Genomic DNA, 26,853 nt, shown 5'->3' on the forward strand with positions numbered 1-26,853 from the left:
AGCAAAGAGTGGCACCGAGAGACAAAGGCCTTTAGGCTTTTAAAAGAAAAATTGCGGGAAATTTGAAGTTGCAGTTTTGGCAATTTAGGATTGGATGAGGAAGTTATAAAGTAAGATAATTGGTTAGTCTTAGGTGTTCAAGCTTGGCCAGTCCTGCCAAGTGTGGATGCAGCTGCAATTGAAGGTGGAGGTGGTTAGCTCATCCTTGAAGATTAGGGCTGCGGGCTCTTGGCTGGAGGTCAAAAGCTACTCAGAAGAAGTCTAGGTTCGTTGCTAAGAAAGGCTACCTCAAGAACAAGGGTCTGGTCCTTCTTTTGCTGAGTGAAGGTCATTGCTTGCTTGCCCTTTTTTTATATCTGTCCTCACGGATAGGGTCACATTTCTTTACTCTCTGGAAAGGTACTAAGAGGCTTTAGCTTAACCTGGACCTAAAACTCAAAACTATAGGCTTTAGAAGACATATAGGTTACAAAGTTAGTCTAACCCTTTCAAAATAAAATCTTGGTTTGTTCTCATGATCTGAGAAAACTTAATAACTGCCTGTCAGGGAGAACCTGTCTGATAACTGCTGTAATAATAGTATGAAGAGCCAGGACGAGTGATGGTTGGAACTCACCAAGGGCAGGCCTTAGCTGGGTGAGTATGGGAGCCAGGAGGGCACAGGTTGGCACCCTGTGTTAAATGACTGCAAGCCAGGAGACAAGGCAACAGCAGGGCGGAGAATCCCAAGTGCCTAAGGCTTGTACTCTGGCACCTAAGATATCAGAGGACCCCCATGAGATGGGAATATGAGCTAGCACTGATCCTAGCAGCTTCCTGGATTTGCAAAAGAAGAGAGCCAGTGCAGGCAGCATATGGGAGTGGGGTACAGAGGACCAGGGAAGAATCCAGAGATCAGAGCTTGAACGTCCAGCAGCAGACTGGAAGGGCTGGATGCTTTGAGACTGGGTCTCACTACAAGGCCTAGGCTAGCTTCAAACTCTCTGGCTCCCAACTACTGTTCAGCAGCTGCGCTGCCATGACAGGCTTCATAAGCTACTGTAGGCCTGAGTTTCTGTTTTCTGCTAATGTCCCCGCAGTCTCTTAGATCATGTTTCTATTTCTCAGAACATGAAACTGTCGTCTGTGGCAACAAGATACAATAACTCAGTAACCTCCCTGAAAATCGGAAACAATAATCTAGTAATTGCCTTGAAAAGTCCCCAAGCCCTGGACCAATCGAATGAAAGGTTAATTAGAAACGCTTCGCTTAGCTAGTCAAAACGATATTGTCACCTGGGCACTTTTTGTTAGTGCTCTTTGTTACCTGGGCGCACCTTGTTCCTTGGACACTCCATGAAGTTCCCCCAACCCCTAGATCACCACCAACCAGTCAGTTTATGACAAGCATGCTAAATGTGAACCAATCATGTAACTGAAAGCCCCATTCCTTGCTCAAACCATAGTAAAAACCCAGCGTTGCAGCTACTCCGGGCTCCCTCCTTAATCCATTGCTTTGGACTGGACAGCGGGAAGCTCTGAAATAAAGGCTCTTTGTTCTTGCATACATGGACAGTCTCCTGGTGGTCTTTGTGATCTGGGCATAACATTTTTTAACATTAAAGACATGCACCACCACGGCCAGCCAAAGGGAGTTTTTCCGGGAGTTCCACAGGTGGGCAGGTAAGAAGAATTCCCGGGGACAGTCAGCATATTCCTGTGGGAGTTAGTTCCCTCCCGTATGCAAATTACAAGCAATGGGGATTTTAATCCCAGAGTTCTGCTTCTGCCAGGTGGGAAATCCGTGGGAGGTGTACCTTGGGGAGGCTCCGTTTCCTCTCAAGTCCTGCTTAGGGGTGTGGTAAGATTATTCCGGGGAGCTGGGTACAGTATCAGGTACCTGTTATCCCAGCACTCAGGAGACTGAGTGGTACGACCTGGAGGAGCAGGCTGAGTCACAGTGAGACCACTCCTCTTGCCTGAGATGTGGGGCCTACTGATTCCTTGCTGAGTTCGGCAACACACAGCAGCCAGTGCCACCTCCTCTGGGTGCTACGGAGCATCCAACATCTTTAGCACTTTGCCTTAAGGTGAGAAACAGAGGAGGACCTCTTCCCCAGAAATGTCCCCCACTAAATACAGTGGGGGCTGGAGAAAGGTGTGCCTCAGCTTCCTCCTCTGAGCGAGCACATCTGGGCACCAGCTATGGGAGGCAGAGCTGGAGTAGCTGCAGCCCTGTCCCATTTCCAAGTCATCTCCTTAAAGCAACTGCTGGAACCTTTTCCCAGGCTCCCTCACATTGCACATTTCAGCTGCTCTTCATGGGCTGCCAGAAGGAGTTACTGTAAAGCTGCTGTGGGTCGTGTGTGTGTGTGAGAGAGAGAGAGAGAGAGAGAGAGAGAGAGAGAGAGAGAGAAAGGAGAACTGACAATACAAAGAGTCTTTATTGACATGAAGGTCCACATGGCCAGCCCCGCCCTCCTTGCAAACATACTAGGTGTCGCAAAGGTGAGACATGCAAACACTGCTAAGCCTGGTCCCAGAACACAATCAGATTGCAGTCTGCCATCTGCCACCCCTACCACCCAGCCACCAACCAGAACCAGCTCCATCCCGATCCCTTGATCTCGACTTGGCGCTGACAGCAGTGGTGTCCACCAGGACCTGCCACTGGGCAGCTGTGTTTGTTTATTGGGATCCCCACTCCCACATCCTGGGAGCCCTGGCTTCAGATCACATGTGGGCAACCGGCCGTGACTGTGGCTCCTTTGGGCAATTGAGTTTCTTGGGTCCTTGTTGCTCTCCACAGCTGAGCCAAGCTGGGACAGAAGACTCTGCCTCCAGTCTGAGCCCACAGTAGCTGGCCAATGAATGGCCTCCTTGGGACAATACCTGTCCTCCCTCCCCTTCAAATTTGCACCGGTTTTTAGGGCCTCCCAAGCCACTTCCAGGCCAGCTCTGACTTTCTAGGCCTAGGCTTCCAGCTCAAGGAGAGTCAAGTAGCTTCTGTGAACCTTGGGTAACAGGTATATTTGGTGAGCAAGATGGGCCTGAGCAGGTACGGCAGCAACAGGTAGGAGAGCGTGGGGCTTAGGAGCATCAGCATTGCTGTGGGACAAAGCATTCTGAGCCCCTGAATCCCTTGTGAGAGAGGTGAGCCTGGGCAGAGGTGGGAAGGCAGCCAGGCTCCAAGCCCCTGGGGTCAGGCCAAGTTCACATCTCCTATTCACCAGTCTCTGGATTTCTGGGAAGGCTGCCAGCTGGGCGACCTCCCAGGAGGTACTTCCCTGTCTTGGATGAACCCTGGCCTCAGCGCAGACCTCAGCCACAACAGCACACTCCGTCACCTAAGAAACTGCTGTGCATGGGGTGCCCGCAGGCACCTCAGTGGTCTGGCTGGAAACAAAACTGCCAGGGGTCTTGCCCTCCCCTGACAAGTTTGAGGGTGTCCTAGGTGCTGAGGGGAGGCTGGCTTCTGGTGGCATCCCCCCAGGACAGCTTTCCAAGGCCCCCAAGAGGCTCCCCAGGGATGATGAGCTCTCGTCGTAGCAGCAGCCACAGCAGGGGCTAGCAACGACGTGGATCTGGCCGCCTTCCTCCTGGCTGTGGTGCTGCTTCAGGTGGCCACACAGGTGGCAGGTGACGGAAGAGTAGACAATGCCAAGGCCCAGGTCATCCCCAAGGGGCTTGGTCACCCGATCTGTAGAAGGAGGGGCCTTTGGCCTGTCACCTCCTTTGAGCCCCAGCTTCAGATCAAAGCACTCTGGGGTGCTGCTGGGTGGGGCCGAGTTCAGAGGGCTGGATGGCAACTCCGTGTCCAGTCCGAAGGTGAATAAGGGCACGGAGCTAGGGGGCTGGTCAGGGCCAGGGTTCTGGAAGGGCTTGTAGCCTCCATGCCCTCCGTCAATCCCTGGTTCTGCTGTATGTGTGCAGGCGCCACCGTTGCCGAGCAGGCTTGAGAAAGCCTTGTAACCAGTGTCTCCAGAAGGCCTGAAGCAGGGCTCCCCGGGGTCCTGGGTGGCATTCTGCTTCACCGCCTGGGCGAACTCCCGGTAGCCACTGGTAGGGGCTGGGACGGGCCCAGCTGCCCCGTGCTGGAGGATACTCAGGTGCAGGATCTCCTCCCAGCTTTCCACTTGCTGCATAGGTGGCCCTGAGGAATGGGGGTCAGCAGGGCTTGGAGGGTCCCCTTCTTCCAGGTGTTCGGCCTGCAGCTGTTCTGAAGCCAGCTCTCCGGGCTGAGGGGCCGCCGGGCTGCAGAAGTCGCTAAAACTACGGTAGGCGGGATTGTCTGTGATGACAGGTGGCGTCTGTGTGCAGGCCAGGTCGCTCGCACTGTGGGCTGAGCTTCCTGAAGGAGGGCCTGGGTGTGAAGGCTGCCCTGGGGCCTGGCACGAGGCCTCCTTGGGCCCCATGGGGAAGCAGGCCGAGGGCAGAGAGGCTTGCCCGATTTCTGAATGCAGAGGGGAGCAAGACTTCCCCAAGCTCGACTGGCCAACGCCCCCATCTTCAGCCTCCAACAAGTCTGAAAACAGGTTCTCAGTGAGCCGGGCCATGATGTCTGCCTGACTCTCCTGGAAGCCGCCAGCACTGTTTTCAGGCACTGTGCTCAAGTCCGTCTTCACCACCTCCTCCACCTCCTCCTCCTCAGTCTCTACAGGGGCCTCAAACAGCTCCATACAGCGCACCACACTGACAGTGACATTCTCTGGCCAGAGGATGGTCCTGCTGACCTCCACTGGACACCAAGCTGCCTTTCCAGGACTCTGGGGAGGCCCCGTTTTTGCAGCCTTCAGGGGTTCTGCCTCCTTCTTCACAACATGCTCCAGCAAGCAGGGCAGCAGCTTGGTCAGACAAGTCTTCCAGCGCCTGCAGAAGCAATACATAGGATTCGGTTTTGCCACACTTGAAAAACTGTTCATCCTCTAGAACCCTCTATGGAATCACCCTGTATTAATATTGGGGTGTGATAGACACAGCTTCTGATTTTACACTCAACACTCAGTTTGTTCTCACTGCAGAATGGGAACTCAGCCACCCACGATTGCCTCCTGCCACCCTTGGGGCCAAGAAGAGAGAAGACAGCCGTGTGGGGGACAGGGAGGGGAGTGGCCCTGCTATCAGCTGAGTAACCATCTCATTCTCACACTTCCCAAACCCACAAAAACTACTACCCGAGTTCAAGTTCAGATACATACGGGCACTTGGTTGACTCCCGGCTTCGGGTCTGTTTTTCCCAGAGGGACACCTAAAACGGACAGTCAATGAGAGAGTGGGTACTGGCCGTCAGCCCAGCCCAGAAGACTCAGTGTCTTCAAGAGAGCATATGTGCCTGGACAGCTGAGGCCCACACAGGCCCCACAGGGCTCCGGGAGCCTCAGTTTCCCAGGAGTGAAACTGCATCAGGGATGATGAACACCCAGACCCCCCAGCTCCACTGTGCCATCCCTGACGCTGACCTGGCCCACAGGACTTGCTGTAACCAGCAGAACGTGGCAGGAGATTAACATCAGGCCCACGTGGACGTGGGCTTTGCCACTGTCCCCTGTGTGGTTTGTTGCCACCCACGCACCACCCTGCTTAGCTCTGGAGCCCTGGCGGTCTGCTCCTCGCCCCTACCCCACCCATGGCTGGGAGTCACAATACAGAACCCCTGCACCCGCCTACCTGTGCGTCCTGAATGATGATGGCCACCAGGGGACTGCGTGCTGGGGTGGGAATTTGGTCCCACCACATTTTCTTAATCCTGAGGGTGGAAAGGAAGCGGGTTGGTCTCCGAGTGTACAGTGGCCAAGGCGCTCTTCCAAGTGTCCTGGCTGGCACTCCTCCCAGGCCGGCGAGGACACGCTGATTCCATTTTGGATAAGCAACAATATCGGTCCTAACCATTCATTACCATCGCCATTCTAAACGGGGAGAGGCCCGGGGCCAGTGCGATGCTGGCAGAGCTGCTTTGCAGACTCACACTTTTGGCAGTCTCTGAGGACGTCTCTGCCCCCAGGGGACAAGCCAAGACTCAAGCTGCACAGCAAGGATCCTGCTTTTCCAAGAGTTTCTTTGTAGGAGCAGGAGGAGCATTCTACCACACTGTGCTGATGCAAAAACTTAATAGAAGGCTTGGGTGGCACTCAGAGACAGAGTGGTATGTGTAAGGCCCTGGGTTCCAAAACAATTAAAAAACAAACAAAAAGACAACAATGTAGAAGTGTAGAGAGGAAGGTGGGAGGGAAAAGCAGGGCTGGGGGTAGCAGGCAGTAGCCCAGAAAAGGTCAGAGGACAGCTTTTAGGGTGGGGACATGGCCAAGACTCCATGGGAAGAATAGGCCATGTGCCTTTGAGAACTGCAGGCTGCTCGGTGCAGGGGCACGGGATGGCAGAAGGGAAGGGCAACAGAGCACAGAGAAACTCAGGTTCAGAGTCTGGCTCCTAGCTCAGGCTGCCTGACTGAGAGGAGATCTGGCATCTCCTGCAGACTCAGCCAAGTGTGGGCACTTTCATGGCACCAGTCCTCAGTTGTTTCTAATCTCATCTCACCAAGGACAAGACTCTGGGCCTGAGAGTCCAGGGTAGAGCTCACCAGAAAGGAACCTTCCCCATTTACCAGCCCTTGCCCGGGCTCCCCTGCGGGTCTTGTTCTCATGGCTACCCTGAGCCTATAGAGGCACCAGATTATGAGGCAACTCGCCAGCCACCTGCTGGCAAGTTCTGCTGCCAGGCCTCACTTACATCCTACTATGTTCACTCTGTCTGCTCAAATACCTCTGCTCCTACCACATGCCCAGTGCCTGGACCATACCATGTGAGAGGAACCCTCTGTGACAAAGAAAGACCCTTCCCCAGCCCCAGCTCCTTGTCTCTAGAGCACCCACCATCACTGGCCCCCGCCTGGCTCTCTTCTCTCCAGAGCACAGCCACTGTAGCAGACCCTCCAGCCACTGGCTGACCCACCCTGAGAGGCAGACTTCGGCTCAGGGATCCTTCCATCCTTGTCCCAGCCAGCACAGTGGCCATTCAGCGACTGCGAGAATGACAGCCGGGACAGGTAAGCACACGATCCTGGCCCTGCTCACCCAGGGGCCAGCTCAAGGCACCAGCCAGAGCAGGAACTCACTTGGTGATGCTGAAGTAGCACGACAGGCAGAAAACCAGGATGCAGAAGCAGGAGATGCCCACCCCAAGCGGGAGGCGCTGAGCCAGGGGGGGCTGGAAGTCTGCAAGGTGAAAAAGAACCATGAACCGGGAGCCCACCCTGTGCCACGTGCAGCCCTCACTCACTCGGGGTTCCTCCCGGGACCCTCGGTTACCCAGCTGCAGACAGCCCTCCCACCAGTCTGCCTAACTCTCCCTGCTATGCACCCATCCTTGTCCTCACTGTTCCTGACGCAAGTGCAGATCACAACGGCTTGAAGTGCGGCTCTTGTTTTCCGAAGCCAGGAGGTCAAGCGCACTGGAGGACCCGAGGTCGGTCTGGGGGACCAGTCTCTATCAAATGCTTGCAAAGCGACCCGGGGCAAGCTGGTTACTCCCTTGGGGGGGTCTCATCTGCTCAGTGGGGGGCTAGAAACACAGGGCTTTTCTCACGGGCTGACAGGACCACGTGATTTAAAAGATGGCACAGTCAGTGTGAGCACAGGATTGTCTTCCTTGTTCACTGACTCTGAGAAGGTTTCTCTGACACAGCCTCGACCATCTCTTCCATCCCTCCACTTCGCCTCCCTTCCTTCCTGGCACCGGCCTTCATCCGGATCCACCTGGTTTCTCTGTTTACGTTTGTGGTGTTCGATCAACTTTTACCCTTTTGTCCATGACGTGTGTGTTGGGGTGTGAGCGCTGGACTGCGTCAGTCACGAGACATGTGTCTCAGTCCTTGCCTTTCACACCGCTTCAGGTGGGCCTGTTCTCACCAATGTCTACACAGGCTAGCTGGCCATCAGCTTCTCCTAACTTCTCTGTCAGGATTACACACGCAGGGTACCTCACAAGGCTTTTATGTGGGCTCTGGGGATGCAAATTCTGGTCCTCATAGCACTCAACCCACTCCCGCTTTTGACACGTCAGACCCACCACCCCAGGATTCCTGCGTGCTTTCCTCACTTGCTGGGGCCCCCAAGGTCATTCAGTCACAGCTTGTCAATATTTGCTGAAAACCAATGTGTGTCTGACAATAACAATGTGTGTCTGCTCTGTCTCCTCAGTGGTACCACCGAGTCAACCTCACACAACCTTCCCCAGTCCGGATGACGCCTCTGTCGCACGCTGTACACACAGAAGCAGACTCAGACAGTCTGCGGCGCTCAGACCAACAGTTTCCCAGCGGACTCAACAGTGACCACCATGGAAACTGAGGGCCTATTTGTTACTGCAGCTCTCCGACCACTACACCATAGCCCCAGGGATGTTCGGTCAGAGGGATCCCAGGACTGAAAACCCCGAGGGTCAGCCGGAGGGAATTCCTGACTAGAGAGTGTACTGTACATGGCTGTAGCGATCCTCACAGCCCAAGGCCCTGATACTCACTGTTGAGCCAAGTAGTGCTGGGACTCCATTCACTCCAGAGGCCATTTTTGAAGCTGTAGGCCAAGACCCTCACACGCGCCTGATAGTACACCCCCAGCTTCAGGGAGTTGGTTGGGAAGTTCAGTCTGGGTTCCACGTAGGTCACGTTATAGACTATGAACTGAAGGACGACAGGGGCATATGAGTGCACGGCGGGCAGGGACACGTGCGGGTTCCTGCTGCCCCAAGGGAGCCCTCTGTGCTGGGCACGTGATCATTCCCACATCCCTGCCACCGCTAAGAGGTGACCGAAATGGACAGTGTCAGCCCTCCCCCGACTCCTCCCATGACTGGCCACATGGCAGCAACTAGTATCTGGACAAGTGGATTAAACTGGGTTTTAACACACTGTAAACTAAGGCTAAGCTGTATGACCCTGAGTAAGTGACCTCAGAGGGGTCACTTTTTGCTTTCTGGTCATCTCACCGGTGGGAGTGCTAGGAAGGAAGGGTAGAGAGACATGGGTAGCAGGAAATGACCTCTACCTGCTTCTAAAGCAGGGGCCAGGCAGCCATGACAGACACCTGCCTTTCTTTACCTGATGACACCTTCCTGTGTATGTGGCTGGGGGAGATTCTGTTTGTTTGTTCTTGTTTGGAAGGGTCTGTGTAACCCAGGCTAGGCTGGAACTTCCCATCCTCCTGCCTCAGTCTCCTGAGGGTTGTGGTTACAGGCATGTGCCACTACACCCAGCTCAACTCTACTCTCACCTATGCACGGAAGACATGCGTAGGTGAGAGTAACCATGAATAACACACAAAGGCAAACGTGGCCGAGAGTGTGCCCAGCATGAAGTGACACTTGCCACCCATTACCTCATGTGTCCCCTGCTGGGCCCAAAGCCCCTTATTAACAGAGTTAAGATGGAAGGGATACATCCTCTTCCTGACGCTATGGTCCGGATCTGGAATGTTCTCTAGGGTCCACCTGGTAAAGGCTTGGTCCCTAGAGTGGAGCTTCTGTGGGATGGTGGCGCCTAGTGTGAAGAGGGTGAGTCCGGGGCATGTTCTTGGGGGCTATTAAGACAGTGGGTGCATGCTTGTGTGTGCCCTTCTCTTTCTGTCTCTGCCTCTCTCTGCTTCCTGGCCACCATGAGGTGAGTGGCTCTGCTCTACCGCGCTCCTGTTTGCCATGTGCTTGCCTCAACACTAGGCCCAGACTGTTGGGGCCAAATGACCACGGACTGACCTCTAGGAAATCATGCATTTAAATAAACCCTTCCTCTTACAGTTGGTGTTCTCAGCACTTTGTCTTAGTGATGGAAAACCAGCCACTGAAAATTCAGGACCAGGAAGGGAAAGGACATACGTGGGGCAGAGCCCGGCTGGGAATTAGCTCTCTAGGGCACTCCCCTGCCCCGTACCCTCTCCCAAGCTCCCAACTCCAAAGATGGAGCCTTCCTTCCAAGCCCTGTTCCCAGACGATGACAGGGACCCATGGCGTCCACTCACTTCTGAAGGGTTGTCTTCTCTGGAGATGTTGACCATGTAGAGGAGTCCTCTGTGCAGGAAGTTGCTCGGAGGATATGGGTTGCTCCACGTCAGCAGCCATGCATTGGAGATGTTGGTGTAGAGCGTGAGGTTGCTCGGAGCCGGGGGCTTCACTGGGGAGGAAGGGCGTGAGGGGCTTGAGCCCTGAGGCCTGTTTTTAGTGTCCCTATTAACAACTTCATCTCTTCTTCCTTTTTAGGGAAGGCTGGCCTCAAACTTCCTGATCCTCCTTCCTAGACTCCTCAATGCTGGCACTATAGGAGTGTGCTACCTCACCAGCTTCATCACTTGAGTAATCCTACCCATGAGATCACAACAGTGGAGTACATGTTAAAGCCAACACGAAAAATGACTTTAAACTCATGCATGGGTTAATTCTAGCAACGTGTAGGTCTTAGCATCTGTTGTAACCACAGACGGGAAACCGTGAGCTCTTCAATTCTGCCTCTGGCGCTGAGAAGCTGTGTGACCTAAGGCAAGCTGCGTGCCTTCTCCGGCCTACAAAACGAGGACAGGAGATCTCTCCTGTTGTAACTACTCCTGCGTGGAGATGTAGCTCAGGGGTAGAGCATGTGCCTAGCATCTGAAATGCCCCATCCTCTGTAATACAAATAAACAAACCATCTAGGGGCAAGCTTGTAATTGGGATTGCTTCGGGGATTCCAGGCCGAGGAAGGTCAGCCTTCCGCGGTCAAGGTCAGATGACAAAATATCCGCTGGCCTGCAGCCGGTGTGCACCCCACCTCCCTGCACTGGAGCACCCAGCCAGGCCTTACCTTTATCACTGGGCTTGAAGGAGCCGTTCCACAGCAGTCGCTGCTCAGCCCACAGCTGCAGCCGGTATGTGTCTGCCTCTATCAGGTCGGCTGTGACCATGTGGCACGCACACGCCGTGCTGCCGAGGCTCTCAAGGATGCACGTCCGGTTCCTGCGGGCACAGGCGGGATTGGAGAACGGCCTGTGGTAGCCAGCTTCCCAGTCACCTGACAGGAAGACCGAAGCAGCCAGGACCCGGAGGGGCGGGGGGACATGACTTGGGGTTGGCATCTTGCTGGCCACAGCTCTTGCTCGCCACATTCTGGACACCTCTGGACACTGCGGTTTTGGCTGCAGACCTCAGTGCCGGGACTCAGGTCATCCCGGGCTCAAGCACTAAGTAATTCATGGTGTCCCAGCATCCCTTGGTTTACAGTGGACTGTGATACACCCTAACACACCTCCCACAGGCCCCTGCCCTGTGTACATCAGGATAATTCTGCCAATGGGACACTAGACAGGCCACCCATGTCTCATGGGCCGGACAAGGGGCCAAAACTCATTTTCAGTAAAAGGTCAGAGGTCAGACAGGAAATTGAAGGCTTTGACAGAAGTGACAATATCGCTTCTGTCACCACAACAAAATGCTGGTGTAGACCTCAGGCAGCCACAGACAAGACACAGATGAATGAGATGGTGTGTGCTAATAAAACTTTATTCATGAAAAACAGTAGTCTGCCCGCTGTGGTCGTGTATGTGGTAATTCCAGCACAGAGGCAGGCAGATCTCCCTGAGTCTGAGGCCAGCCTGGTCTACATAGCAAGTTCCTGGGATCCTGTCTCAAAAAACAAACAAAACCAAAAAATAAGTAGTGGCCAATTGACCTGAAGTCCACAGTTTGCCAGTGCCTGCTCTGTGCCAAGGTGTAAATGCACAGGTCGCTTGCCTTAAGGCAATAAGAGAGTGGAGGGTCACCCTTCAGGCTTTAGGGCAGTGTCCGTGTATCTCTGGGTGCTCTTGAGTGCTGGGTCTGCGGACTTGGTTCTGTCCTTGGCACAGTGCCCACGGAGCACCTGGAGGCCAGGGAATGACCCAGAGCAAACCCTGGATATCATGCCTGCATGCCCTGCCACCCACCTTCACGGCAAATTCCACAGCCTTGTCCCACGGCTAAACATGCTCGGGGGTCACCAGTCAAACTGTTCCGTGGTTCTAACACGTGGATCTTGGGGACTAAACTGAAGCCATCAGGCACATGCCTTTGTCAGCTGAGCCATCTTGCCAGCTTTATTTGTGGGTTTTTTGTTTGTTTGTTTGTTTGTTTGTTTGAGACAAGATATAGCACCAGCCCTTGCTAACTTTAGGTGCAAAAGTTAGAGAAGTGCTGGTCTAGTCCAATATTTCAGCCACATGACACATTAACCATGGGTCCAGAGCCCTACAGTGTCTTCTGTATCCTGTGTGTGGGGGTGGGGGGGGGGTGGGATTTCGCTGGGGGCTGGTAACGGAACCCAGGGTCATCCATCAGGCAAGCACTCTACCACTGAGCTACCCTGTCAGCCCAAGCAGGCCTAGAACTCGAGATCCTTCAATCTCAGCTTATCAAGTTGCTGGGTTAAAGGTCCACCAAGCTCCAACTCAGCTCAACTGTGTTGATACATTATCTCAGACCTGGCTCCGCCTCAGACATCACTCAGTAAGATGCCGAAAACCACACAGCGTGGCTCCTGTGGAGCAGCACAGGCCTGGACAGACCTCCTCCGGGAACCGCCTCCCGACCCTACTTACTCGAAGAACTCGTAGTTCAGCCAGTAGGACAGGCGGAGCTGAGAACTGCAGTCAACAATGCCATCCAGCTGCCATTCACAAGTGGAAGTGTTGATGTAGTCAGAGAAGCAGGTAGGCTCGCCCAGGACCTTGATGCTCCCTGCAGACAGGATGGCCTGAGCAGTGGAATCATGGCCAGGGGCTCCCTCCACCAAGGTCAGAGGGAGGCTGGTACAGATAGGACCACGCACACACGCCTGCACACGCACACACGAGAACAACAGACATAGAGGCTGGGGGCCCGTGGAATAGCCAGTGAGTGTGGGGTCTTGCTAACTCTTGGGTGACCTGACTGCTATTTGGGGCCCTCAGGAACCTTCTGACCCAAGCCATGCAAGGCGACGGTCCAAACAAACTCACAACTCACCCTCCAGTGGGTGTGGCCTGCCATGCAGGAAGTGTTCATACAGCAAACAAAACTCTGATCTCCTGACCCCCCCGTCCCCCCTCCCACTGCTGCCCCGGCCTTGCCCATCACACAGAACACTCTACCCTTGTCTGGACCTGGGGCAGAATTTTGTGTGTCCATTTGTGGTTGCTGTTGTTTTAACAATGTCTCCATAGTTACCCCAGGCTGGCCTCAGACTCATTGTGTAACCCAGGCTGGCCTCAAACTCACAATCTTCCTGCTTCAGTCTCCCAAGTGCTGGGCTGACAGGTGGAAAGCCACACCCGGCCACATGGATGAGAAACCTTGAGGTCAATTTCCATGTGTCTTCACCTTTCTAGAAGACACAGTCTGACCTTTCTAGACTGATCCAGAAACTCTTTGCCTTTCCAGATCTCCACGACACTCTGGTCTCAAGTCCTTTGTCCTGACTCTGCAAGCTCCTCTGACTCAGCAGCCCTGTGACACGTTCCCCAACCCCATGCCAGGCAGGCTCTCCCCAGGTGTGGGGAGGCGTCACTAAGAATGCACCCGCAGACCCTGCCATGCCCTCCGCTGCCTTCCTTCAAGCTGACCCGCTGGCTCTTGGGCACACCTGCTTTAAACCGCAATGCCCTCCACCCTGCCCCCCACCCCTCAGGCTTCCCTTACTCAGTTCTGAGCTGCGTTTTCCCACCATCTTTTGACATAACCTTTGGTATATAGCTCAGACTATTCTCTGCGCAATTCCAGGGCAGCCTCAATTTTCAACTTGGATTAGCATCAATGAAAATAACTCGTCAGGGCCATATGTCATCAGCTGTCCCCCTCTGCCACCACATAATCCCCACAAGGGTTTTGTTCTGCTCAATGATGTACCTCAGGCCTTTGACATGTCCTTAGGGCTGATGAATGGATAAGAGTTGATGACTTACCACAGCCAGCCACCCACAGCGAAACCAGACAGCTCACAGAGGACAGGAATTTGATACAAAGCCACCCCATTGGGGACACGGAGGTGCCTGCAGAAAGAAGGAAGGTGAGTGCTGATCTGGGCTCAGTGGGGTTCATTTCACTCATGACATAGCCCCCATCCCCCATGTCTCTCTTCCTTCTCCACACAGAGTCAAAGACCATGTGTACTGGCTGGTTTTGTGTGTCAACTTGACACAAGTCATCAGTCATCAGAGAGGAAGGAGCCTCGGTTGAGAAAAATGCTTCATGAGATCCAGTTGTCAGGCATTTTCTCAATTAGTAATCAATGGGGGAGGGTCCAGCCCATGGTGGGTGGTGCCATCCCTTGGCTGGTGGTCCTGGGTTCTATAAGAAAGCAGGCGGATTAAACCATAAGGAGCAAGCCAATAAGCAGCATCCCTCCATGGCCACTGCATCAGCTCCTGATCCAAAAGTTCCTGCCCTGTTCGAGCTCCTGTCCTGACTTCCCCCAATGATGGATCGTGATCTGCAGGTGTCAGCCGAATAAACCCTTTCTTCCCCAACTTGCTTTTTGGTCATGCTGTTTTTGTCACAGCAATAGAAACCCTGACCACAACACCAAGCCACTGTTCACCTGTCCCAGGAGAGCTGTGGCACACAATCACGGCTTTCTCAAGTTCAAATCCTGGCTCCCTCCCATACCAGCTGTGAACCTGAGCAAGCTGCACCCGGTGCCTCAGTTTCCCTATCTGCTAAGTGGCCATTTACTGACAGCCCTATCTTAGTGGGTGCTGGCAGCGTAGATAAGCAGGCAAAACAAGCAGGGCCTGGCAGCTCTCCAGCCGGCTGGCTCACGAATAAAGGGTCAGGTTGGGGGAAGACACAGGGAGGGAAATAACATGGAGACCCCGGGTCCAGGAGTGCTCAGGGCTGGGAGCAGCTTAGTGCTTGCTTGGCAGACCCTGGGTTTCACCTCCAGCATGATGTGGGGGAAGGAAGGGAGGGGGAGAGGCTCAAAGTAGAAGGAAAGAAAGGAAACGGGTGGGGAATAGAAGAGAAAAAAGAGGAGGAGAGGGAGGGAGACGGAGGAGGGGAAGAAAGAAAAATGCTGCAAAAGGAGAGCTGTGTACCATTCCCCCCCACCCGCAGCAGCATTGAATGAGTGCCCAGTGTGGTCCCTGTCCTCCCCACCCCCACCCCCTGCTTGGGTCTTGATTTCCAGGTCATATCTAAATCTGCAGCCCCAGAACCATTTGGCCCCTGAGCAGCTGTGAGCCCACAGCTGGGTTCTTCATCGTCTGGAGTTCTCTTTCCTTCTGCTTCATCGACCTGTCAGGCTGGGCCTGGCAGAGCCCCAAAGAGGAAATAAGGCACAGGGTGACATCCAGTCATACACGAGTCCAGCTCCAGCCACCAACGGCTCATGCCATCAATAACCCTTCTGGCCACCGTCCTGGCGGTGCAGGACGGTGCACTTGAGAACACTCAAGGCAGAGAGGTGCCCACACTGTCACCAGTGGGAATTCCTGAAGTGACTGTGCTTGGGTGTGACGCAGCCCTCAAGCAAGGCCACACAGGGACCCAGTGACAGCTACTAGACTTCTGCAGCTATGGCAACCCGGGGGACTGCCTTCTCACGCCAGTCCATCATAACCCAACTGTCCTTACGTGCATGTCTGCAGTTTCAGACGGAGGCACCTGCTGCTCCTGAGGAGAAAGGTCAGTTTCAGGAGAGTGAGCAACAGATGAGCTTAGCGGAGTGTTCAAAGAAAGAGGAAACTTGGGGAGACAACGTCAAGGCTCGGGAAGCCCAGCCTGGAGCTGAGAGACGTCTGGCACGGTTGGCTTGCTGATCTGGATGGGGCCACAGTCCACACACTGTGGACGGTGATAGAGGAAGACATTCCACGTCAACCTATGGCCTCCACCCATGCACGCAGGATAAGGGGAAACTGGTGCTTTAGGGGCCCTTGCTGTTTCTCTATCATTTTAACAACTGCACTTAGTTCCAGAACAGTCAGGGCCACACAGAGAAACCCTGCCTTGAAAAACCAACCAACCAAACAAACAAACAAAAACATTAAAAAAAAAAAAACTGCATTAAATCTCCAACTATCTGAAAATAAGGTTTAAATTTAAGAAACAGGAAAAAAGAAATTCCAAGCCCCCTGTGGCATGGCTTCTAAGGCTCCCCTCATCCTCCTGAGGCCCCACAAGCCTCCAGGGCCCTTGGAGCAGTGGCCTTTCTCACTGACAACTCAGGAACACTCCAGTGAGTGTTCCTGGGGCCCCCCCGCCCCCATGTGCTGAGCCTCCTGCCCTGTCATCACAGAACAACCACCCCTGCCTCAGTCTGGACAACCTACACCCTGACAAGGGAGGCTAAGCAAAAATGTTTCTGGCTCCAGCACATGGGAGAGAGAGAGAGAGAGAGAGAGAGAGAGAGAGACTGGAGAAAGGAAAACGGAAGGGGGCCGAGGATGAAGCTTGGTAAAGCTCATGCCGAAACTTACAGAGGAGCCTAAGTTCCTTCCCCAGCCAAGAAAATGGGAAAAACGAAAACAAGAAAAAGACCAGAAGAAGCAACATACAAAGAGTTGATAGCTTCAACCCACAAAGATCCTACAAGCCAGTGTGAGAAAAACAGGCGAAATATATAAACAGTTTACCAGAGAGGCTAGGACAGAAGGAAGATGTGGAACCTCACTAGGATGATCCTGGTTTGAGAAATGGATGCAGAAGGGGTAACCTGTGGCCAGGCATGGCAGTAAATGCCTGTAATTCCAACATCTGGGGGGCAGAGGATTCAAGGCCAGCAAAAACACGGTGAGACCCTTAACCCCTCTCTGAAACAGAAAAGGATCTGGTCGTTTAAATCATGTATTTGTCACCAGGGCTACTAAGGGTCTGTCCCCAGGAGGGCATGAGAAGACAAGTCTGTGTCTGCCCCCATCACTACTTTGTCTTTAGTGCCCAGAATGCTGCCTGACATATTATGTAGTGGCGTTCAGCAACTGTCTGTTAGAGGGTGAATGGTGAAAATTCGGCGAGAACAGACTCAGACATCTAAACACAGACCTACGGCCATGCCTCTGCCCAGATGGCTGCATGTGATGCTGACCGTGACCCTAGCCTACTTCTCATACAGCCTACGAGGCAGGTGCCGTTAGCATGCCGTTCCCTGGCAAGGGCACTGAAGCACAGAGTTGGTGGGATGCCTGCCAGGGTCCCAGAACAAGAACAGGAGCCACAGTCTGCGGGCTTGACCACCCCGCTGCCTCCTGAAATGCTGTGCAGATGTCAACATCACGAGCTGCACATGAAGAGGAAGCAGGGTCAAGAGGCTGTGGTGGCTTCTGAAGCAAATGACCCGAGATTCCGGCCGTCAGTAGGCCTGCAGCTCCCTCCCCACTTCAAGACGGCTGGGCTGGGCTGGCTGGGGGCCAAGGACACATTGCTCCTAGGCAGCAGCCACTGGGGTTCCCAGAACCAGTGGCCACGTCAACAGCCCCACCTCAGACAGGGAGGCAGTGCAGGCCAGGGTCCCTATCTGTGCTGCCTTAGCCCAGGGAGGGGCTGGCACAGCCTGCTCCTGCTCCTGTCAGTGGAGCAAGAAGCCCATAGCCACTGCCTGCCTCCCTGGGTTTCCTTTCTTGTCATAAGTACTTCAAAGCACCAACTATATATCATCTCCTACAGTTGTAAACACCACTGTTCACCTCCATTATTGTTCTTTCTTTCCCTGGGGACAGCGGACTGAACCCAAGGTCCGGTGCATACTAAGCAAGCACTCTACACCCAGAGCTAATGCCCAGTCATGTGTGTCTATGTATTCTTTTGAGTCAGGGTCTTACTACATGGCAGAGTCTGGCTTTGAAGTTCCATCCTGTAACCCAGGCAGGCTTTGAACTTGCAATCTTCGTGTCTCGCTCTTGAGTGGCTGGAGGCACGCACCAGCAGCTAGCCTCATTCCTTTATTCTTTTAACAAATACCCGAGGGAGACAAGTTTTAAGCAAACATGAGATTTCAGGAAGGATTCTGTGGCTGGTGGTGCGCAGGATCTAGGCGTCAGGGATGCAAGTTAGGTCAGGTGGCAGGCCACTGCACCAGTGCCGGCAAAAGGCTCCAAGGCTCTCGCCAGGAAGGGATGCTGGGGAAGAAGGACTGAAAACCTCACCATCAAGAATTGCTAACACAAAGGCCCGCTGTGGTGGTGAATGCCTTTAGTCCCGTCAAGGGAAGGCGGAAGTAGGCAGACCTCCCGGGAACCAAGACTCTGCTTTCAAGGTGCCTCGTGAAGGCAGTACAATTCCATGCCCAAATTCTCAAAGGAGGCCTGGAGGGAAGGTTACTGACCCTCCAGACAGCAGGGAGGGCCTGGAGCTTCCTGCCAGCACCTGAGCTCTTGGCTGGAGTGAACTGCAGGTGCAGTCAGCAATAAACGAGAGGCTGCCAAGGCTCAGGTGGAAGCACTGTCTACCAGGCCGGAGAGACCAGGCCTGTCTTAGGGCAACAGGGAGCCACTGAGGACCCTCAAGAAGCAGGAGAAGCAGGCCCTGTTGGAACTGGAGAAAGGGCAGGGCTAGCCACACTTGATGAATGGTGCAGAGGACAGTCCTTGGGCACCCTGCCATGGAACAGCCTACAGGAATTACATGAACTGTGGACACTAGTCTGAGGGGACACTGGCCCCAGAGGCAGAATGTTCTAGTGGCTTGGAGACAGCCTGAAGTCCTGAGGAGAGAGGTGCTAAAGCCCAGGAGGCTGTGCAGTGACCAAAGCCTCCTCCAGAAGGGACAGGAAACAACCACGGGGACAGAGTCACCAAATGCTAAGCGTTCCTTGACAGTTGACAAGGCCAACAGCACCCTCAGGATCCCTGAAGCCCATCGTATGGAAAACTCTAGAAGCCCAACAGAGCATCTCGGTCCAGCTGCTTTCAGCACTCACTCTGGCTCATTATCCTGGCGTAAGCCCTTTCCTCGTGAGCTCTGGTGGCACCTCTGTGTCACCCTGTCCCCGCTGCTCGGCAGCCCCACAGCAGCCAGGACTACCGCTGTTCGGACATCCTGTGTGGGTACGAAGGACTTCCATGGAGATATGGAGACATGTTGATGCATGATGACCCCTCCTCTGGTAGAACTTTCCATCTCTGGCCCACAGCAAAGCTTTGGGCAGAAGCCAGCGAGCTGTGATCAAGTACCACTGTGGTCATTACTTACAGCTCCAGAAAAAAGGATGCATGGTCCTCCTGAACACTGATTAGATTCTGTCTGGTGTGGTCTGGCCTCCACTAGGCTACCGCCAGAGATCTGCAGAAGGCAGCACTGTGGCTCCTGCGTGTCTCCAACCCTTTCACCTCTCCACAGCTGCGCGCAGCTTCCCTCCCTCTTAGGGACTGAACCCTGACACCAACTGAGAAGAACGTCCGTGCAGGCGTATCAGCTCCATTTTGGAGACGGAGCAACCTGGGCCCAGAGAGGTTCTGAACCTGGCATAAGGATGCACAGTTGGTGACAATTGTGCCTGGGATCTGAACCCAGGCCATCTGCCTGTGTAATTCTTGGTCCAGTGTCTGGGAGAGAGGTAGCAGAAAGTGGTTAAGCCAAAAATGCAGGCTCTGCCACTGTTTCCACTGCCCTCAACAGAACACTTGACTAGTGGTAACTGGGACTTTGTACCCATTCCCCACACCCACAGCAGACAACACTGGGTAAAGGTAAATCCCCGTATGCCAGTTGCAGACAGGTGTGGTGAGGGCAAGGGGCCCTCATCTGCATTCTCCCTGCTGTCTCAACCCTGTATTGCTCTGAGCTGTGGCACAGAGTAACTTCCATGTGGGCACAGACCCCAGAGCACCTATGATAACAACAGCTCTAGGACAAAGTGCAGCTCCACCCTGACTACCCAAGATCTGCAGGCTGAGGTCCTCTGGGAAGTGGGAACAAGTTCACTTGCCTCAGTGGGAGATTTCAAGACAGCAATGAAACTGACCATAGCCTGGTACAGGGTTCATAGACCAGTGAGGAGAGAAAAGTCTGAGACCTAAAAGAAAAAAAAAGAAGGGACAGCTGTCATGACAGCAGGAATAAGTCTCACTGGTACAAGCTTTCCCACTGTGCCACACAGGACCTCCAATTCCATGGCATGCTGGGGACGGGCACAAACTTCAGGGTGAGGAGTCCGGACCATGTCCTGAGGAGATGGAGTGACTGACATGGCAGCAGAGGATCTGCTGTGGAGGTACAGGCCATATTACTAGCCAGGGCTTTGTTTTCAGGGAGCTGACAAAAAGGCCATGAGGGGTTGCCCTGCAATCGGCCATGAGGACAGAGCCACGAGGCAGGATCCTGTTCAAGGCCAGCTTGAACACCATGGTGAGGGGGGTTATCTCACAGAAACGAGCCAAGTGAAGAAAAATGATGAGTCACGAGGGTCAGGCTACTGTGGGATCTGCAGAGGCCACAGGCCAAGGCGCTCGGTCTGCAGGGTTCTCAGGGACCTATCCTGTTGTCTGGATCCCTCAAGCATTCACACAGGTCGCTTACACTCCACAGCCATCTCCCCAGGCTCCCTCTGCTGACCTACCAGCCTGGGGAGGACAGCAGTAGGCTGTCTGATTCCATAAACAGAGCGCTGCCTAGCCTGTGCCTGGCCCAGTGTCCAACAATAATGAAGTAACTACTAAATAATTAAGTTGCGGTCCCCATGTGGCCGTCATCATTCGTTAGTGTCCCAGTGGGTAGGAGCTGACCTGAGATTCTAGGAGACCCTAGCAAGAGGGAAAGGATGGCAGAAGGGGTCCCCACTCCAGACCCGGCACCATCAGGGCATGACCACTACCATGACCCAATAGTGGGTACCATGGTCATGTGACGGGAGGTGGGTTGGAGATGCCTCCTCACTTGCTCATTAGGATGCCAGAGAAGATTCTAGAACTTCTAAAGTCCTCACTACCATCTTCCTCGATGGACAGACAAGAAGCCAACCAGCCTGTTCCTTCTCCTGCTCCCTAGGTCCCCAAGTATGCCTTGGGCAATCCCACTCTCTGGGTCACCTACACCGTCTCCTTCACTTCCCACTCTCCTCTCCCAGCACGGCCTTCCTCATCACACCTTCTCTCCCACTCCTCCCTCCTTCCACTGTCTAGCCAGACCTTTCTTTCCCGTTCCCTGAGCTTTGCCAGCTCTGTGCCAATCCTCAACTGAAAGTCCCTCAAGGTCTGTGTCTCTTATCTACAAAAGAGGAGGCAGCGGGACTGGAATCTTATGCTGTCTCATCCTGGCCAGGTGCTTTCCCACTCTAGGGCCTTTGCCTGTGCCAGCAGCCTCACTGCCTGAAATACCAGCCAACAAGCTTATGCCTGAGGATGAGCACAGAGATGATGGGTCCGCAATGCCTGACTTCTTCACTATCGTATTTACTTTCCTGTGACGCTAGGGACCAGACCCCATAAGCACACATTCAAGGCAAACAAGTACTCTATCACTGAGCTACATCGCCACCACAGACAGGCAGGGCAAGCCGTATCCCACTGTATGAACAACAAGGAGACATGCTCAGGATCCCAGTCCCTGAGCAGACTGAGTGCTAGTCTCCTAGAAGCAAACTGGTACCAGGTCACTAGAGGAAAAGCAAGCATGGCAGGCCTGGAGTGACTGGCAGAGAGTAGGAAAGCTCAAAGGTAGTGGGGAGGAACTCTGGCCGGTTCACACAGAGGGAGGGAAGGTGGCATCCAAAGTCTGTTGCATCAGCTTGCTGCGCATCTAGTCTGCTCCAAAAGCTAGGCCAAGACCAACAGAAACCCAAGGAGAGCTTTGAGTGGGAGTGGGGGTGGGGGCTGGGAGGATCAGGGTCCACTTAAACAGGAAGTAGCTGGCTTGGTTAGTGGACTCACACTGACTGCTATGTGTTTTGTTTTGTTTTTTTTTCCTGTCTAGGACTTCACTCTCAATAGAAAACATACTTTTTTTTTTTTCCATACAGCATAACTTGCTATGTCATCCAGATTGGCCCTGAACTCAGGATCCTCTTGCCTCAGCCTACCAAGTGCTTGGAATTACAGGTGTATGTGGTGAACCTCAAATACCTCTATCATTGGGGCTGAGGGGGTAGCTCAGTGGTTAAGATACTTGCCATGCAAACACGAGGAACAGTGTTTGGATTCCCAGAATCCCTGTAAATGCTGGGTGGATGTGGTGACCCATCCCAACACACGGAAAGTAGAGATGCGGTATCCCCAAGTCAAGCTGGCCAGGGACACTAACACCATCTGCAAACTCTGGGGGGCAAACCCATCTGTGCCTACAAGGTGGACAGCGATTGAGGGAGACGCCTGATTTCAACCTTTGCACATGCGCGTATGCACGCCTACACATATCCTTCCAAACACATCAGAACATCCAGAAAAGAAAAATTAGAGACCTTTTAAGAGACCAATAGATTTTCCAGCATCGAGACAGAAACCACCCGTGTCTACCCACAACAGCCTGAGTGACCAGACTTAGAATCCAGCAACAGAGATAACAAAAAAAAAAATTCCACCCATCTCAAAACACTTCAGAAGCACACACTGCTTCCAAAAGCTCCCGCAGCAGAAACAAGGAAAGATTAGCAACTCTCCGGCAGTGACGGATGGCCAGACGGCACAGACTTAGTTAGCCAGAAGTACACTGGAAAACAAGAAAGACGGAAAGCAACTGTAACCTCAATCGAGACATTTCAGGTAGGAGGAAACACGGGTGGGAAAGACAGAAGGCTTCCCCAGATTGATCGTTACAAATGCCAAAGGACTGCAGGCTCTCACAAACCACGACCGCAGACAGCGCGAAATAGCACTCCAGACAGATACAAGGAGAGAGTCTCTCCTGGCTCTTACGGGAAAGGCTTTATGGGGGACCCCAACCAAGTCAAGTCAAGTCCAAACCCAGACTGAACTCAAAAGTCACCAAAGGTAGAGGGTACGCCTAGAACAGCTGCCTCTGAACGGCCTGAACTGGAGGAAGCCTGGGCTGGAGTGAGAAAATGGTCGGTACCTCCAAGGGGGCTGAACCAGGGCCAGGAACGTGAGGTTCCCGTAAGGTCAGTCTCAGTGATCACCCCCAGAGTGGGCATGTGGTGGGACCTTGCTGTCCCAGAGGCAAGAGGGCAGGAGACTGGAACTCTGTGCTTGGGGGGGACACCCAGCCCAAGGCCATGGACGCGGCTCTTCTCCCCTGGTTTCACTTCCTCTTTTGAAAAGGCGGATGCCCTTCTGGCTGCCCTAAGAAACCTCAGGCTGCCCAAGTTCTTCAAAATGGACCCATGAATGGCATTTCCCGGATCCAAGCAAGACAGTCTTGTTCTTTTAAACTCTCCTCTCTGTCAGGAGGTTTGGACAGGGGTTTAGTGCGGAGGCTTGTGGGTGACCAGTGTCACTGTATCACCTGGCAGGTCTCTACACCATTCTTCCTTGGTGACAGCAGCTCTACCCAACATGCACTTGGCTCCTTATGTACGTGCCCCTCCCACCCTTCACCTGCCTTCAGACCTTCCTCACTCTCTGGGACTGTGGGGAAGGGGCTCAGCTCACAATAATCTGCAAATTGATCGGATGGAGGCCTGGCAGCATTCACATGATTACTGGGCAGAGCACAGCCAAATAAAAAGCTGGTCTTGGTGGGTGAAGAAGGGGCTCATCTCGTAAACCTGATTTTTATTGTTTATAATCAGTGGTGAAGATGGGAGGCTTGACGTGTGACCCTAAATAGAATTACTGGACTTCTCTGTCACTTCATCCACAAAACTTGACTGTCTCACAGTCCTTTCAAACTGAGTAAAGTAATTCACTTTCTCAGGACTGTCAGCTTCCTGGGGGCCTTTCCTGCTGGGTCACTCAGGGTTTTGACCCTGGCCTGTTGGTTGGCACCCAACACAGATGGGGGTTGACCTTCATTCTGTAACTATTTCTGAGGGCTGGAGGGTCTTGGTCCCAGAGCCTCCTCCTTCCCACTGATCCCACGAAACCCACTTCCCCCCTTCCCAAATGCACACCCATCTACAAGTCCTCAGCTGGGGGCCCCACTCGCTGACTCCAAGAAGCTGTGGGCCCCACAGCCAGCATGAGTCAATGGTGGCGGCACCTGGAACTGTTTGACATCAACATTTCTTAGAAAGGCAGGCTGTGCTTAAGAGACTGAAGTGCACCTGTAGCCCACAGGCTGCAGGAGGCCCCTGGTCATGAGCCCAAGAACTCCTCCTGACCTTTTGTCCTCCCCATCTTCCTACCAGACCCCTGCCTGGTCCCGTCACTGACTGGCCATGCCTGTGAGACCCCAAGAGCTTAGACATACCGTCTGTCCTCATTGTATGAGGTGCCACCCGTGACCCAGCAGGGCTGGCATCACCCCTCAACCAGCTGCAAGGGTGGTGCGACACGGTGACTCTGCCTACTCCTCAGAACAGTGGAGCGGGGCTGGGAATCTGGCATGAGAATTTGTTCCTCTTGGGAAGTCTAAACTGCAAAGCCTCTGCCAAACACCTCATCTTTGGCCTGAAACAGTACCTGGCAAGCCTGGTCCCTCAGAGCAAAGAAGCTAGGAAAAGAATGCTATCCTAAGTGGGAAAAGACAACTGTCTTGTCCTCCCATGGGCAATGGTTTAGAAAAGCCATTTCATGAACATTCTCATCGCAGACACCTCCGACAAATGGGAGCTTCGGGGAGGTGGAGCAATTGTCTTAAGGTCACACAGGTAGGAAGCAGCGAGGTCAGATCAGAAGCTGGGCCCCTGTCTTCAGTTCTACCCCCGACCCCTGTCACGGTGGGCACCAGCACAGTGCAGTGGCACATGGGAGAAGAGGAGTCTCCCGCCCCTGCCTCTGCCACTCTCTGAGGCAGGACCCCCAGCAAGGCCATTGCAGGCATCCGTGGATGTCAATATTTTCACTTTGCCAAATGAATCCTTGGTGACAGTAAATACTGGATCACTTAACAATCCTGCTATCCCCCAGGTGTAGTTTTGAATGGGCATAAATGACCTCCTGGAGCCTCACCACAACGCTAGAGTACAGACTGAGCTTGGACTGAACAGGAAACAAATCAAGCCTTTGCTGGGTCAGGAGCTCTGGCTTTCAATCTCCCAAGCGGACCTCCTGTGCCATGAGGATCTCACGCCATGTGTAAATGTGTACCCCAGCTGGGTCCCTGCCCTAACCCCCAAAGGCAGCAAAGTAGGGTGTAGTGTGGATGAGGCCGGGCATTCTCTTCTTTAGTCCACAAGTAGCGCAACAGTCACTGCGCCTCCCTCAGGAACAACCTACCTGGCGGCCCAGCCTTCCTCAGTCTGGGATGGCTCTGAGACCTCAGCATAGCCCAGACACTAACCCCTCAGATGGTCACAATCCTGCACAATTACCAGCGTGTGGTCATTTGGGCAACTTACCCGGGATTCCCCATCCCTGCCCTGAAGATTCAGGAACAAGGCCACCAGAGCCAGGAATCTGCCCTGTGACTTACCCAAGTCTCCCAGCAGGGAACCCAGGGGCTCCTGCAGCACTGTCTTCCTTTCCACTTATCTGGCTCCTCTATGCTACTACCCGGCACGGTGAGCCTGCCTGCCTTCCAGCTTTTGCCCATGCTGTACCCACAGCTCAGCATGCCTTCTCTTGCCTCCCAGCCCCAACCTGCCAAAGTACTCTCCCACACCCCAAACTGACTCAGGGGTTGCACTGCCCAAGGAAGAGGTGTCTTGCTCATTATACGTACTGCCTCTGTCTCGAGTGTTCTCCCCTCAGACAGAGAGCGCGGCCTAAAACCGCAAACGGAGCATCGACGAACTGGAGCATAGATGGCGTAGTGGTCACGTCTCATCTCTGCCTCAGTGTCCCCCTATGCGGTCATGACTCCTCTGGCTGATTCCTAAGTCCTTGTCAGGACTGTGGAATCTCATTACTCTCTTCTGGCCAGATATATACACAAGCCTCAGTTTCCCCATCAGACATGAGCTTGGGACAAACGTCCCAGCAAATGCCCCCAGATTCCCAAAAGGCCACCTGTAGGGGGAAGACCACAGTGGGTCCCACACCTCCCAGAGAGCTGGAGGAGGACAGGGACCAGGAGTGCTGGTTTGGGGACAGCACTGAACCACAGACTGGCTAGCTTATACAACGGCTCGCTGGCCACAATAAACACTCAGGTTCCTGGGTTACTGAACCGGAACCTGGGAGGAGCCGGCCAGTCTCGGCTTCTAGAAGATCTCCGCAGCGTCCCGGCGAGGACCGCGGAAGCTGCCTGGGTTCCAGCGGGCGAGGTGTCCACCTGCCCGACCCGCGCCCGACGGCAGCGAACCCGGGGCCAGGAGGGGAGCCCCGCAGCCTCACGCCCACCCGAGGATCCGCGGGCTCTAGTTCCAGTCCTGATCGGTCCCGTGGCCACCTCTAGTCGGTCCGGAGACTCCCCCACCGCCCGTTCCTACCTGCGAGCTCAGGCTCCACGCGCCGCGCGGGGCTTTCCTGCGCGCTGGGACCTCGCCCGGCTTCCCACACAGCCCAGCGCCCCTCATTTACATGAGACACCCCGCCTCTTGCACGGTCATTTACATGCCCCGCCCCTCCGCCCGCTCATTTTCACTCGCGGTCCGCCTGGCCTTGCCATGTCGCCCGCTCATTTGCATGCCCCACCCCATGCGTCCGCAGCCGGCGGGGTGGGGGCCTGGAGGGGGCTCTGGCTTGTGAGTCCCTCGACCTCAGGATTCGAATCTTTGCCCTTGCCGGACAGCAGACCAGCCTGGCTCGTGGTCGCGGCTGTTTGCTCAGTCTTTCAATGTTTACCCAGTGCCTGCGCCAGAGAAATTAGAAAGCAAAACAGCTCATCAACTGAGAGCCTCCAGGCACCTCATGCTGCCACTACCTTACGAGGGAATCATGAGCAAACGTGCAACCACCCCTTTTCAGATGGAGAAAC

The 26,853-nt window shown here is 54.1% G+C and overlaps 1 protein-coding gene across 4 annotated transcripts; it reads right to left on the reverse strand.

Annotated features, from left to right (window-relative positions):
• Window positions 1–2,404: 2,404 nt before the first annotated feature.
• Window positions 2,405–26,485, reverse strand: Il4r (interleukin 4 receptor). 4 transcript variants are annotated; one of them, XM_060366873.1, is made up of 12 exons: window positions 26,366–26,478; window positions 19,870–19,957; window positions 17,766–17,903; window positions 13,911–13,997; window positions 12,570–12,708; window positions 10,802–10,953; window positions 9,987–10,138; window positions 8,497–8,656; window positions 7,091–7,190; window positions 5,647–5,725; window positions 5,178–5,227; window positions 2,405–4,848 (listed from the first exon to the last, which is right to left on the reverse strand). In XM_060366873.1, exons 3-12 carry the CDS (start codon window positions 17,794–17,796, stop codon window positions 3,327–3,329), a joined length of 2,472 nt encoding a protein of 823 aa, XP_060222856.1. In that variant the 5' UTR covers window positions 17,797–17,903; window positions 19,870–19,957; window positions 26,366–26,478; the 3' UTR covers window positions 2,405–3,326. The 4 variants fall into 4 exon arrangements, with proteins under 4 accessions (XP_060222856.1, XP_060222858.1, XP_060222857.1 ...); XM_060366875.1 differs by lacking the exon at window positions 17,766–17,903 and having other exon boundaries at window positions 19,871–19,957; XM_060366874.1 differs by lacking the exons at window positions 17,766–17,903; window positions 19,870–19,957 and having other exon boundaries at window positions 26,366–26,485.
• Between the last annotated feature and the right edge of the window lie 368 nt (window positions 26,486–26,853).

Source organism: Meriones unguiculatus, chromosome 14, assembly GCF_030254825.1.
Source record: "Meriones unguiculatus strain TT.TT164.6M chromosome 14, Bangor_MerUng_6.1, whole genome shotgun sequence".
NCBI classification, from domain to species: Eukaryota; Metazoa; Chordata; class Mammalia; order Rodentia; family Muridae; genus Meriones; species Meriones unguiculatus.

Coding starts and splice junctions, on each gene's coding strand:
- Il4r (XM_021662148.2), bottom strand. CDS start 14,160: ATGACTGATGACTTGTGTCAAGTTGACACACAAAACCAGCCAGTACAC. Junction 12,709..13,910: donor GCTGTGGGTGGCTGGCTGTG/GTAAGTCATCAA, acceptor TCCTGTCTGCAG/GGAGCATCAAGGTCCTGGGC. Junction 5,726..7,090: donor TGCTACTTCAGCATCACCAA/GTGAGTTCCTGC, acceptor TTCCACCCTCAG/GATTAAGAAAATGTGGTGGG.